We start from the raw sequence: 14,622 nt of genomic DNA, 5'->3' as shown, positions 1-14,622 counted from the left end.
CCCATCTTATCAATCAGATTCGATCTATACGCGATAGCAGAATTTAAGGTAATGAAAAACCATTCAATGATGTATTTATTCCAGCATACCAATTCTTCAAAACAAAAGCTGAGGTACAAACTTAAAAGCCTTACGAACTATGCTCTCTACAATAGGTTTAGGTTCCATTTTTTAAATAACGCATAAATCAACGATATTTTTCGATGCACGATACCTTGAGGTAATTTACTCCGATTTTGTTTGTATATAAGGATAAGATGTTTCAAAAATACAAGGCTCCGGGCGAGTGGTTTAGGTAGCTTCCGTTTAAATGTGAATGTGCACATGTTCCAGCAGCTGGGCGCGATCATAAAAGATGGCCGAGCACATTTCGCACTCGAAACTGCGAGTTTTCCGCTCCGATTTACCAGCTGCCGCCGCTTTAGCCGCCGCATCCGCGGCGTCGGCTGCGGAAACGACCTCCGAGATGGAAAAGAATCCGCCGCCCACATCGCCGTTGTTGGCACTGGCAGGTACGTTTACATTGTAGGAATCCACCCCGTACGAGAGGTACGAGGATGAGCTGCTGCTCACCTTGGTGGCAGTGTTCGATTTTTTGGCCACCACTCCCGGGATTGCCGACGTCTTGCTGGCTACGCCACCTGTAGATCTCTTGCTGCCTGCCCGTGCACCATTGGCAGTGATTTGTCGCAGATGTCTGGAAGTTCTAGCAGATGAAGAGGACGAAGGAGTGCTGCCGCTATGAGCGATGACTCTTTGCTGGCCCTCCAACATTTCCCGCAGATCCGGAGAAGTTGGCTCAATTTTTATAAGGTTTTGCTCCTCTTCGTGCAAATATTGTGGCGTGGTTGATGACTCGCTGGTAAAGCGAAGACGAGAATTTCTCTCGTGCTTCAGGGGAGAGCGGAGGATCTCCTCCAGATCATTAACAATGCTCGGATTAAACTTCTCATAAGTCTTCTCCCTCAGCAGAGCAGCATCTATCAGTAGGTTATCATCGTACATAAGTTGGACTCGCTGCTGTTGCTCCTGCTCCTGTTTGATGTGCAAGGGACTGGAGCTGATCTGATTTGGCGGGTGAGTAGCTGGAGAAATGATTTCATAGTCATCCACCATATTTGAGGCACTGCTGCGGGATTTGTCGAGGCTCAGATTGTGCGACTCCGTGCGACTAATATAGGTCTTGGAGCGCGTTTTCTTTGTCGAACTACTAGAGGAGTCTCCGCCAACTCCCCTTGTCACCTTGGCTTTCTCTGTGTGAATCATTCGGGGTCGCGAATTACTGGCAGGAGGTGCTTTGCTGGCTGTTTTAGTGGTTGCCGCCCTCTTACGGCTCCGACTGCTGGCAGTGGAGGTGGAGGCGGAGAATGTAGTGTCAGATGCGGTAGCTGAGCTATTGAAATTTTCGGCTCCTTCTACAGACTTCGCCTGAACTTTTCCCTGCTGCTTCGATCCACCTCTTGTGTTGGGTATGTTAGCAGGCACAGCGGAGCTAGCGGGAGGCAAATGAGTGTCGTTGACCACTACCAGCGAATCGATCTGAAAGAGAGCCACATGACTGTCCTGCAGGAACTTTTCCTCCCAAAGACGATCCGATTGCTGACTGCTGGTGGAGTCATATCTTGGCTTAGCTTTGCCCTTATCCTGGGCAGGTTTCACCGCTTTCCCATTGGTCACGGGCTTGGCATCAGCTTTGGTGGCTGCCGAGCCCCTCTTTCGCTTTTCTTTTTTGGGTGATTCTGCCATGTCAAAGATATCGTCCACGTTCTCCACATCAAAGTCGCAGAAATCAATGTCACTGGCACACTCCTCTCCATCGCCTTCTCCTATGGCCTCTTCCTCTTCACCGTTGCCATTCTTGTTCGCCGCCCGCATGTGAGCGATCTCGTGGGGCTGTAGCTTACGGCGACGCTTGTACTTGCGCGGTCCCGTCTAAAAAACAATTAAATTAATTTAATTTAGAAGACTATACAGAAAGTCTCTCGAAACAAAGGATTCTACTTACAACGGGCTGTCGCTGCTTAGCTGTGTTTGAATCACTGTGTTGGATCAGGTGCTGGATAAGGTCATTGGACGATGCCAGGTCTTCGGAACAGACTGTGCAGTGGTAGGTGTTCCGTGATACATCCAGCCCAGAATGATGGGAGCGAATGTGTTCCCGCAGCACTACCCGTTGGTTAAAGGCGCGTGGGCAGACGGAGCAGGCATATGGCTTCTCCCCGGTGTGGATCCTCTCGTGCTTGCGCAGAGTACCACCATCCGCGAAAGCCTTCCAGCAGAAGCGGCAGCCATATGGCCGCTCACCGGTATGGATCCGTACGTGAATCTGCTGGGAACTGCGCGAACCAAATGTCTTGCCGCATTCGATGCACGGGAAAAGCTTGCCAGGCGTAGTAGTGCTGTGCGAGTGTCGGTGGTTGGAGAGCGTACGACCGTCGGGGAATTCTTCCTGGCACACCTCGCATACAACCGACTTGTCTCGATGCGAAGCCATGTGCCGCTTTAGACGCGCCTTGTTGTGGAAGTTCTTGCCGCACTTGGAGCACGAATGGCACTTCTCGCGCGAATGGTCCCAGGCGTGCTTTATCAGAGCCTTGCGATCGCGGCACTCTTTGCCGCACAGAACGCAGGAATTGGCATTCAATTCACTGGGATGGCGAGTGTGCAGGTGTCGCTTGATCGCCTGCTCCTCGTAAAAGCTAATGCCGCATAGGACGCACCTGAAGTTGTTCAAAATGAGCCTTTAATATGCGGATTTCTGCTCGTGATCAAGTCCATTTGACCGAACTTACTTGAAGGGCGGGAACCTAGCGTGGATTTCTGCATGGGCGAGCATCTCCAAAGCGCTAGGAAAGGACTTTCCGCAAGTGTTGCAACAGTGACCAGAAGAATCTTTGGCAAGCTCCAAGTCTCCGCCTGCAGTGACATCGGAGTTGCTACCAACAGCCGCCTGATCCGATGGCTTACAGTGCAGCTTGGCATGCCGTCGCAGTAGATCCTGGCGATGAAAAGAGATCCCGCATTCGTTGCAATAGAATTCGCCATACAACTGCTCGTCAGCCTCCGATTCACTGCCGCTTTCCTCTGCTGAGGCAGGATCGTACTCCGAGTTGCTCTCCTCGAACTGATGAGTCTTCTGGTGCTCCTGCAAGCTGCTGTTGTCCCAGAACATCTCCTGACACTGGTTGCATTCGAACGGTGAGTCCACGCGGTGATTCTAACAGAGATAAAAAGGAATAATTAGTGGATGATTTTGTCAATAAACTGGTTAAGCTGGTTTTAGGGAAAATTTCGAGTTGAGTATTACCTTGGTGTGTGAAACTAGTGCCTTTTCCCGCGCAAAGGCCAATCCGCATTGCTGACACACAAAAGGTTTGCTGTGATCCAGCACCGGAAAGTTTGGCTGAGGAGGCTGCTCGACAGCAATAAGCTGCGACGCGGTAACCACAGGCTGAGCCGGCTCAGGCTCCATGTATGGCCTCGAGTCCTCCGCCGACTTGTCGGAAATCACAATGAACTGGCTGCTTTCTTCCTTGGGCTTCAACCGACTGATTCTGCCTCGCGACGGAGCTGCTGGTGGAGCCACCGTGTCTGGGTAACTGGCCACCAGCTGAATCCCGCCCTCTTCAACAATCTGATGCTGTTGATGGATATTCGGTTGCGCGTGTTCCTGCTCCTGTTGCTGTTGGAAGAGTGGCCAATCGTGCTCGTAGTAGTGATCATCCAGTTGTCGCTGCGTCTGATGCTCGAATTTAATGGCTGAAGACGAATCGGCTGCCGCGGCTGCAGCTTCGGCATCGGCCGCATCCTGGGCCTCTGCGTGGGCCTTGAAGTGACTGATGAGCTCTGCTCGTCGTGAGAAACGCGCTCCACACAGCTTGCAGAGGTGCGGTCGATCATTTTGGTGGGCCAGCATATGGTTATTCAAGGTGGCCTTCTTGCGAAAGCGCCGACTGCAAAAGTCGCAGGGATAGGGCCTCAGCGCAGTGTACTCATCCTGCTCCATGTCCAGCAACTCCTGTGAGCTGGTAATCCCAGCTATCTGCTCGGCAGCAATCTCCACTCTACAAATCGGGAAAGAAAAGCAATCAGGAAAACTTCCAAAGAGGCGTAGTAAGGCGAAGCTTACCGCTCGGCACCTTGGTGCTGCACCCAGTCGTCTGTGATTACCTCCTCGGTGACCACCTGGGCGTCATCGTCGAAGGATTCCGCATAGGCCACCGTGGTGCCGTCGGCGGTGACTAGGACCGTTCTGCCCGCCTCGTTGGCCGCCATTATCTCACTTAGCTGACCGTCACGGGCCATGAATATAAGGTTCTCGGCCGCCACATGGTCCAGATCCTCGCCCGAGGCTCCTGCCCCCCCGTCCGACTCCAGGATGTCCACCTCGGAGGAGTCGCCCGCGGTAACGTGGTGCTGTATCCACTGGATGCCGCCATATCGCTGGTTGTTCATTACTCGCTATCCCTGCAAAATATGCAGTTCTCTCACTCCGTTGCACACATAAACAAATGGGAGGCACAAAAATATCCGTTGCGAGCAACAATCGGTTGCACATGTGCTCAAAAAGGCCGAAAACGGTGGGAGAGGGAGAGCAACTACGGCGTTGCCAGATCTTTGGTCGATGACATTCAATAGTTACTTTAAAAAAAGTAGCTAGATAATAAAATAGAATGAATTGCAAAATAAAAAACTAAATGAACAACTGGTCAGAAGAATGTTAGTATTAATATTACAAAAAAAAAAACATAGTTTTGACTTAGATTAAATTTTAAATTCCCTGATTGAATTGTTAGAATTAACTATCCTTTTGTATCATGAAAAGAAAAAATGATTCAAATTAAGCGGGAGTATCTGAGACTACTAACAATTTTAATGACATGTTAAGTAGTAGCGCGTAAAATAAAATATTTTAAATCTAGCATTTTCTATCTTGAAAATTTGCACACCACTGACTTCCAACCGCCGCATACACTAGTCATCTCGCTCCCACTCTCGGCACTCGCCTATCCTGACAGCAATGTTCGTGTCTAAGCTTTTTTACATGCAAAATATTCCAACTTATAAACACCAATTTTGACCATAAATGAGGTTAAGTCGGCGTTTTTATTTATATTCCAGACCGCAAGCTCGGCGTAAACGTAAACAAAGAGCTGGCCAATATATTTATATAAAAAAAAAAGCGACAAAAGGCAATAGCCATTGCGGCCACGCGATTACATCACACATCACACGCCCAAAATTCTTGCACAGCCGAAACTTTGGAATATTTTATTTTTAATTTTCAGCCGAGTTTGTCGGTGTCATTTTGAGGTTAAATAGGTCTACCGTCCACTGAGTGCTGTTGTTGCGTTGTTTTACCTTAAATCCAGTGTTTATGCCGTTCGCATGCTTCGTTTTCAACGTTTTTAAATGCGGCGAAAAGTTTTCTCGCAAAATGTTCACGAACGACCGGAGAAAGAGGAATTGCCATTGCGTTGCCCGTTCTTGTTCTTCTTCCCACTGCTATTCTCGGTTTCGTGGGGGCTGCCACCTGCCGCACGACGGTGATGCCACATCGAATGAAATAGTTCAATGTTAACGGCAAAAAGTGCTGTAAAGTAGCGGCTGTAAAATATAAAATTTGAAATTTGCCTTAGATTTTCTAAACGTAAATTTGTTCATAAACGCGTGTTTAAAAACAAAAGGCTGAATAAGAAATCTGAATAATTAATATATTGGTGAATCCTTTAAGTTCAAGAGAAAATCATTTCCTTTACGGTTCAAAAACGATTTTTGTTCGTACGTTTTTGGAAACTACTTAAAATATTTGTAATATTGTTTTGTATATTAAACCGCCCTTTAACACAAAAAGTTCCTGATGCAGAAGGAAATTTATTTATTTTTTTACTTTCTTTAAAATGTTGACATTTCTTATATGTCAGAACCAACTTTTACTTCTGACTCGTGTGAGAAAACTGCTGAAGAAGTTGCGAATCCTGCCGATTCGGGACCTCCTGGTGGTGGCTACGATCAGTGGCGCTGCAGTTGTAGTTGGCGCCCAAAGTCTCTGCAAGCACTCGATGTGGGTGGGGTAAACCCGACAGTCAATGCAGCTGGCATCTGTGGGGGCAAGATCACAGGTCACGGCCGAAACACCGTCTAGAAAATAGTATAAGGCCAAAAGCAGCAAAATAAACTTCAACGAGACCATTTTGGACTACCACAGATATGTGACTAAATCATATTCGTATAAACTGAAGAAATGCGGTTGAAGTCAAACCAATTCGAAGATTTGCTCAGGTGTTTTGCGGAGTGAACTAATATTTAAATTCGCGTAAATGCGTAGAGGTGGGCATTTTATTTTTAACCCTTTAGGGCAAAAGTATTTAGCTATGGTAATTAAAGTTTAATTAATATTAAAGTTAATTTACTAAATCAGAAGGAAACGATTTTGTCGATGTCCTCGACTATCAGATACGCATAACTTAGCTTATACTCACCACACATCCATTAGATTTCGATACAATTTGATACTTCCACTATTTCCAATCTGTCTCCAAAAGAGAAAGCACTCTCTCTGTTTCGGCTTTCTCTCTTACCCCCGCCATTTAAAGAGTACACTACCCCACACATATGCAAACGAGCGCCAAAGCGCGCCAAACTTTTCCACCCCTCCCCCAGCCCAGTTGCTGTTGTTGTTGTTGTTTCCGATTGCTCTGCTTTTATTTTTATTGCTCCGCTGGGCAGAGCAGAAACAGAAACGCAGGCAGCCAACGAGCAGCGGCTATTTAATTTTCGTTTTGGCTTTGGCGTGGATCGGATCGGATCGGTTGGCCATAGTCTCCCCGAATATACAAGCCTATGATATATACGTGTGTGTATTTATACTGTGCGAGTGCAGCGGAAAAACTGAACGAAAAAAAAAGTCGAGAAAAGTGCTCGTGACTGGAATTCCGCATTTGTTTACCATTGTGTGTTGTTTGTGTTTCCATTGCTATTTGTGTTTCTGTTGCTCTGGAAAAGGGAAAACAATCGAGATTGGATCAACAAGATTAGCGCGCCACCTAGCGGTCGGATTGGGTGAGTTCTAATGGGATTTGTTTTCCTTAGTTTTTTTTATAATAAAATCCCATTTATGGCATTGCAAAAATCCACTGAAAACTGAAAACAAGTGAAGAGTAACCGCCGTCCTTTCGACAGGCGGCGACGACATAAAATGTCAAACTGTCGATCAACATCAAGGCGAAATATGCAAAATGCGTGTCTTAAATGCAAAGAGGGCTTCATAATGCTACATGCTAAATGCTGTTGTAAATGGTCGTCATTTATGCAATCTGCGAGATCCCCCCACACTCCCCCCTCCCTTTTTTTTAATCTCCCTGCTGATCTGCGGGCTACGCGTTTTGCATGCCTGCTCTTCTCCGGAATGCGTTTAATTCGAATTTGAATTTCAGCGCTTGTGTGAAATGCAGCGAGGAAAAAAAGGGGATACCATCAAGATATCTCGACTTAGTATACCAGTTTTCATATCTATTGGGGCAATTATTCTTGGCTTAGTATTGAATCATAGCAGGTATTATGTTTCACTTTCTTATTGTTATTAAAATAAATAACCTTAGGAAACTATTTTGGTAGGGAAAAGTGAGGAAATAATGTTTAATTTTTATTCTAAGATAAAATTCGTAAAAAGACCAATCTATTGATCAACAATACACGCATTTTCTCTCAGTGCCTGCTTATTCTTCTCGAGGCTGCTGGTGTTTCGCTTGTTTTTACAACGCAAAACACTTGTCCGTCGGAATCCCAGTCGTTGGGAAGAAATCAAAGCTCGCAACTTTAATTAATATTCCACACACTGCCCCACACACATGCAACACACGCACACACACTCGTACCGAAGCAAATGTTGTTGTTTTTGTGCTGACCAGTAATTGTTGATGCATAGATTTTTTGATTGCATTTCACTGCTTTTATTTCTTGGTCATTTTGTGTTTCGGTACCGATCGCATAAGTTATTATATCGCTTGGCACACGACACGTTCGGGATTAAAGTTGCCCCGTTGTGGAGAGCAATCCGTTATAAGGCAATCCGTCAAATCGGTGTGAATACTGTACAGAACGTGAATAAATTTGGGCTATTTTCGTCAGGAATTTATGCAAAATCAATTGAGATTTTATGATTTATGTGACTCGAAATTAAAGACGTTGTCTGGTACTTGAAAGTGTGCTTTTTTTATATATTTTTGTACAATGTGTTAGTTATTACCAAAAAAATATAAATAACTGTATTAAATAGTATTAAATACAATTCGCATATTCCCTGATATCAACGATATGAAGTGTTGCCTTATAAATTATTTTAAATGCCATGCAAATATCATAGGATTAGACTGACTAGAGCTGTTCTAATATTGTCACTAAGCCAATCCATTTTCCCCTGTCAATTCTGCCATTAATTTAAACATTTCTCCCAACCGAGCAGCAGACTTTCTCTGTGCCAAATTCCTTGGCCGCTTATCAGTGGCCCGTTCATTTGCACTGCTCGTTTATAAATGCCATCTGTTTGAATTCCTCCCCAGCGCGAATGCCATTAATTCGACTATTCAACACCACCTGAAAAGCGCACATGAAAAGCCCAGCCCAGATGTTTCGAATGGGTTTATGCGTAGATAAAATCGAAAATGGTTTTTCGAATGCTAATGCAACAGGTTGCAAGAGATGTGCCGACGACAGACTGCTGACAAATGAAAACAATTGAACTAAATTTTAATTGTTGGCCATATTCATCATGTCGCAGTTGGGCCTAGGAAAATGCATTCATTTAACGATGCCATCGAGGTCTTTATGCGCTTGTCAACAAATTTGTATTTATGTACTGTAAGTGGCCAAAAAGCGTAGCTCGTAAAACGTGCGTGCCAGCGCCACTGAGTCGGTGGTTTCAATGGTTTCAGTGGTTTCGGAGGTGCTCCTGGTTTCAGTTGGTGGTTAGTGTGCTTTGCTGCGGTGCACCCACATATCGCATATTTTTTGGCACAAATTCGAACGCTCGACTGATCGCGATAAGCGGAAAACCGAATAAAATGAAAAAACACCGACGACACAAATGCTAAAAACTGATGAGGGGCACCAAAAGCGCATTTAACATTGCGAACATGAGAAATGTCAGGGGGAATCCATCAAAATGTCAGAGACGGCACACAAAATTCCTGGGAATTTTGCAGAAATACAGCGCGTTTTAGAATTTTAAAGGAAGGGAAAGTGAGCACTGAAGTCTTTTACTAATAATAATCAGCAAGCTTTATTATAAAAACTATATATTTAGATTTACCAATCATATTTATTATTTAAAATATAGCTTTAAATGAGTAATTTTCAATTTATTTAAGTCAGCTCATTAAATGACAACTTGCTGTTCTAGATTCTATGGGTATTGCTTTTAGGTATACAGCGCTGATTAATTTTAATTTGAGCGAAATGAGTTGAACTCAAACATGTTTTCTGGTCAGAAATGCAATGTTTGTGTGGGAGGAATGGAAATGTTTTCGCGGTACAACGTTGCGTATGCGTGATTTTCCTACATTCCCTCTCTCTCTCCTTCGTCTATTTTCTCGCTCTTTCCCTGTCAGCTGTTTGCTGTGCTACATTTTTTCACAGCTGCTCTGTCTGTCTTTCAATTTGCTCCAGTTTTATTAAATTTAAGCATACACATATGCATTGAGAAGAATTCACTTGAAGAATGTACTCTCTTTTAAAAATAAACTATTGCCATCTCTCATCTCTTACCTATTTCTTGTCTCTCTTTGCGCGCTCTTTGCTATTTTCACTGCTCTTCAAGAGCTTTCTCCCTCTCTTTGTTCATTTAAATTTCTTGCCCTACGCTGTCCAGCAAATTATTTTAATTGTTTACAAACGATCTTATTGTTGTTGCGCAAATAAATTGTCTTCTCTTTGAGGCTGACGTATTTCTTTTGGCTGGGCATATTTATTATAAATTTTATTGGCATCGGTTCGCCGCTCAGCGGCCAACGATTTCAATTTTGAATAACTCAATTTTTTTGTGTCGCTCGTTTTATTGGCCGTTTGACAAATTCAAAAAGCGAAAAGCGCGCTGCGAACACTTCAATTGATTTATTCGATTGTATTCCGTATCGTGTGGCGCTCGATTGCAAAACTCTTGACCGACTCGTCGCAAAACGATCTTGTAAATTGTTGCTCGTCAGCCGTCAATCTTCTGAATCGCCGCGTTTTTTCTCCGTGTGTAAATGCAGTTTTCGATGCGAAACATACGTGATGGATTGAACAAAAATAAAGCTGATAAGCTATCAAAAAGTGAAGTAAAGAGTTTCGGTTACTGGGAAACCATTCATCCAAAACTAAAGGTATTACAATTATATTAATCAAATTTATATGGCATACAATTTAAGTGGAAAAATATTCAAACAATATCACAATATTATATATGTATATTTATAGAGAGTACAAGAAACGTTCTTTGAATCGACTAGTATTTTCAGCTTAAATTTCCTATTAAAAGTATCTTGAATTCGTTTATTTCAAATCAAGTGAAATTAATTAGCCACTCGAGCTGGAAACAATAGAAATTTCACGTGAATCCGCAGACAGGTGCCAATGGCGTTGGATAAAAGGGGCTGAATTTAATGGGTATTCCTGGCCGCTCAATCCCCCGGGACAATCGTCTCCGTGGCTGGCCGTGCTCCACTTGATCTTGGGCTCTTTTTGTTTTTATTTTTATTTTCCTTTTTTTTTGCTCGTTTTTTTTTTTGGAACGCCTGCTGATGGATGTCGCCACGGGCACATTAATCCCGCTTCATGCTCGGACTGATGGCGATGTGGCTGCCGCAGTTGCTGGATGTGGCTGCTGCGCTGGCTACGTCGCATTTACCTAAATTGGAATATCCGGTAAAACGTAATGAAAATCGTAGCAATCAAGCCGAAAACACACACACACACACTTATGTTGTACACGGCGAGGGGAGGGGACTCGCAAGGGGGGCAGCACACTCACATTGATATGCAAATGAATGTCACCATCTTAAATGAAATAATCGTCTTAAACGAAGGCAACACAGCAGCTGCCCCAGTCGGAGGCCCAATCCCAATCCCAATTCCAATCCCAATCCCATCCTCCCCGATTTCGATTCCGATCCCGACTATATATGCTTTAATTGCTTTCCTCGGTACTCGCCAAAATAGAGAGAACAACTTGGCCTTTTACGAGCTCTTTTAATGACTTATTTACCTAATAATTCCAACTTTAATGGCTTGTAAAAAGCATATTATATACTCCCTTCAATTTTCAATGTCATTCTTTGCACAAATTATATTCCGTTCTTTTCACTATATTTAGATATTTCTGAATAAACAATTCGTGAGGAGAAGCAAAAACTTTGGGAAGTATTTCTCGGTTCGATGAAACATTTCTAGGAATTCCAATTCCAATTGGGTTACATTGTTGTAAACAATTTAGTTCTGGCACACTTCTTGCCTAAGTTTTCTTGATTTGTGGTCTTGATTTTGATTAAAATTATATCATATTTTGGAATATATTATGCTGTAAGATTTGCAATGTGTTATAATTTATAAAAACTAAATTTCCAAATGCTTACACACTATATTCATAATTTATAGACTGTGAACTGCATCTGGCAAGCGAATACGATTTTCCTGCCGAAAAATCAAGAGAAACCCCAACACATTCTTTGGTAAAAACTTTTCTTATCAAGGTTTCGACACAAATTCGAATCGAATGTGTGCAAGAGGCCCCAACTCGAGACGTTTGAAATGGCGGGGCGTTGATGTATTGATGCCAACGATTGCGAAGTTCATTAAATGGGGATGGGGATGGGGACTTTCTGGGGTTGGGGTAGAGTTGCTCGCACCAAATCAGAATTGAAATCAATATGCAGCGCGAATGTGAATTGACTTATAAATCAGAAGTATGCCAATAAAAGTATCTGTGGCATTTCGAAACGAGACACGAAACAAACTCGACTCCCAACTTGGGAGCCAAGTACAAATTGCCTTGGGGCATGTGTGCGCGTTCTTCTGTGGATATTTTATGGGCCTTGTACTTAATAATTTAATGGACTAATTGCGGTTTGTGGTCAGCGCGGCGTGTCACACTTTAAACTGGGCTAAAAAGGAAGTTGTAAACCGCCCGCCCTCGAATGGGCAAAACAAAGGCCAAAACTCTGCGAGTGCATCTCTAAAAATAATTATTAAAATCGCTTTGGGGTGGTGGTGCATTTCCGGGTGTGATTTTGGGAGGGAAATCGGAAAAGTCTGCGCTTCCGTTGCGTGTATGCCATTGAGTTTCCCCCTATCGAACCGTTAGGCAGCTCTTTTGCTTTTCCACGACGTACTTTAGTTTTAATTCCTCGCTACGCACCCATATTTATTCGTGCTTTGCCATGCGCATATTTAATTAATACAAATTTGTTTAATATTAATTGTTGTGCTTCCCTATATCTATTTTCTATGGTCCGCAGCTCTCCATCCTACCAATGTGTCCAAAACTTTGACGTATCCGCCGGAAGCACCTTAACTGGCCATAACAAGTGCAAAGCCCAGCAGGTGAAGAGCTCCACCAAAATCGAAGAGGTTTGGGGGGCAAAAAGCAAGAAACAGAGACACCTCTCTATAAACCGAAGACTTTTCCAGCAATTATTAAACGGAAGGAATCGTAATGTCTGTGGGTGAGTACTGGAATAAATGAAAGCCCATAAAAAGTGTCATGGGAAATTTATGTTCTGGGAATTGTGGTGGAGTTATTTACTTAAGATTTACTGGGAAAATACGAACTGAAGATTAAAAGCTCATAATAATATATAATAATTAAATAATCTTTTTTTAAGTAATATATTATGTTCTATATGAAATTAGATTAAACTAACACAGAACCCATCATATATAAAAACTCATAAAATTATCCGTGAAAACACATGGTATACAATATAGATGTCCACCGTATAAAACAAGTACCTCTTTGTATGGATCCTCGGGAACCCTCCTTATAGCATGGCATGTCCAGAACACGACATAAACATGACAAACTCGCTCACGCCCCGAACTCACTTGACACCAAATCAAGTCGAGCTATTCGGTTTAGTCGGAGGAGTTGCCGCGCCTCCTCCGTGGAATTCCTAATGATCGCGATCGGCCCACGAAACTACTGTGAAAGTGAACTGAATGAGATGCATTTCGGGGTGCATGCGGCACACACAGACGGCCATTGGCAATTTCCCAGAACGCCAACGCATTTATCTTACAAACGCGAGCGATTAGTACGGGGGCCAGCGAACTGGAGCAATCCACTTAAGGTTGTCCCCAAGCGGAGCGGCCAAACCCAAACAAAGAGCCGGGCGGGGCCAAGATCGTGTTCTGGGGTTACATCTCGACTTGGTGGAGGCCCACCTAAAATCGGCAAAAGTGCGATATATTCCCAGGGAATCCCAGGGTACTATCCCATGCTGGATATCCACATCGAGGGTGTCTCGCGCAGGTCATCCGTCAATTTGTGCGGCGAGCAGTCATATAATGGAGTTGGAAATAAATAACGAATCTAATTAGTCAGATTTTTGGTTTGCCTTCTTGTGGCATTTGTTTGTGATTTTTATTTATGTCCGCTGACTAGAACAAATACAAATAATCGGGCAGCTGATATGGGAAATGGCGCAATTAAAGTACAAAACACAAACTACCCGAGATTCAAAATACGAGAGATACAGATACGTACTTATATAGAGGGTCCTCCCGTTTGCCGTCGTGGTCCGATGCCCGCATCCATAAGGCATTCTTATAAATAGTTTTTGTCGCCGCTGTCTATGTAAATCATTCATTAAATCTGCATTCAAATTCGTCCATTCATTCAGCATATTTGCGCTTTTTAATTGCACTCATTGAGAATGGAGTTGGCTGGCTGTTTACAGACACTTTGGGGCGATTTTTATGACCATTCATTCGAATTCTATTCATTCCACATAGAATGAATGGCTTGGGGTAACTGAAAAACACTCAGTTCATTCACTGTATTGATGGTTTGGAAAGAACTGCTATGAGTGCCTTAAATATCGTGGTACATTGGCAGGATTTGAAATATATAGACAACTATAAAAACAAAAAATACTGTGATGGCTAGCTAAACATTAAAAAATAAATTACTTAAAAATCACACATTAAAATGGCCTTTAGAGATGTTTAAAATATGCTTTTGAGCTATTTTCATTCTGTGTACTCATAAACTGATCATTTTTCACAGACTAACAACCTCATTCCCATTTGGTTTACATACGTCACCATCCTTGACGCAAATAATTGAACATCCCCACACGCAAATGACTTACTTGGCGAATTTTGCAATAATACTGAGTCACTCCATTCCATACTCAATTGATGATCCATGCCATGTTCTGTTGTAAAGCAGGCGCACCTAAAATACCAATTATATATTGCGTAAATATTTACGCAAATTAAATTTCACTTGTCCGGCGAATTGCCTTTTGTTTTGCCAACATTCCTTGGCTGGCAACTTGCGGCGCTCGAAGATAAAGAAATCTATTAAGTGCCCCAGCCAGACATTGGGAAAAGTGGACCACAGACCACCAGAATGGGACGCTCCAT

The 14,622-nt window shown here is 43.4% G+C and overlaps 3 protein-coding genes across 4 annotated transcripts in view; 1 reads left to right on the top strand and 2 right to left on the bottom strand.

Moving 5' to 3' along the window:
• Positions 1 to 42: 42 nt before the first annotated feature.
• LOC117142500 lies at positions 43 to 5,494 on the bottom strand. 2 transcript variants are annotated; one of them, XM_033306533.1, is made up of 6 exons: positions 5,362 to 5,494; positions 4,130 to 4,656; positions 3,308 to 4,064; positions 2,793 to 3,217; positions 2,006 to 2,720; positions 43 to 1,932 (listed from the first exon to the last, which is right to left on the bottom strand). In XM_033306533.1, the coding sequence occupies exons 2-6, from the start codon at positions 4,453 to 4,455 to the stop codon at positions 307 to 309; spliced, it is 3,849 nt and encodes a 1,282-aa protein (XP_033162424.1). In that variant the 5' UTR covers positions 4,456 to 4,656; positions 5,362 to 5,494; the 3' UTR covers positions 43 to 306. The 2 variants fall into 2 exon arrangements, with proteins under 2 accessions (XP_033162424.1, XP_033162425.1); XM_033306534.1 differs by having other exon boundaries at positions 4,130 to 4,467.
• Positions 5,495 to 5,920: 426 nt separating this feature from the next.
• On the bottom strand, positions 5,921 to 6,193 carry LOC117143084. The gene has a single exon (XM_033307558.1). The coding sequence runs from the start codon at positions 6,191 to 6,193 to the stop codon at positions 5,921 to 5,923; it is 273 nt and encodes a 90-aa protein (XP_033163449.1).
• A 620-nt stretch (positions 6,194 to 6,813) lies between these two features.
• Positions 6,814 to 14,622, top strand: part of LOC117143082 — a 30,482-nt gene continuing 22,673 nt past the window's right edge. Inside the window, exons 1-2 of the mRNA XM_033307555.1 lie at positions 6,814 to 7,062; positions 12,492 to 12,698. Coding sequence (XP_033163446.1) covers positions 12,689 to 12,698 — 10 coding nt within the window. The 5' untranslated portion in view covers positions 6,814 to 7,062; positions 12,492 to 12,688. The remainder of the gene's footprint in view (positions 7,063 to 12,491; positions 12,699 to 14,622) is intronic.

Source organism: Drosophila mauritiana, chromosome 3R, assembly GCF_004382145.1.
Source record: "Drosophila mauritiana strain mau12 chromosome 3R, ASM438214v1, whole genome shotgun sequence".
NCBI classification, from domain to species: Eukaryota; Metazoa; Arthropoda; class Insecta; order Diptera; family Drosophilidae; genus Drosophila; species Drosophila mauritiana.
The sequence above is the reverse complement of the archived record's forward strand: the minus strand, read 5'-3'. Positions and strand labels throughout refer to the sequence as shown.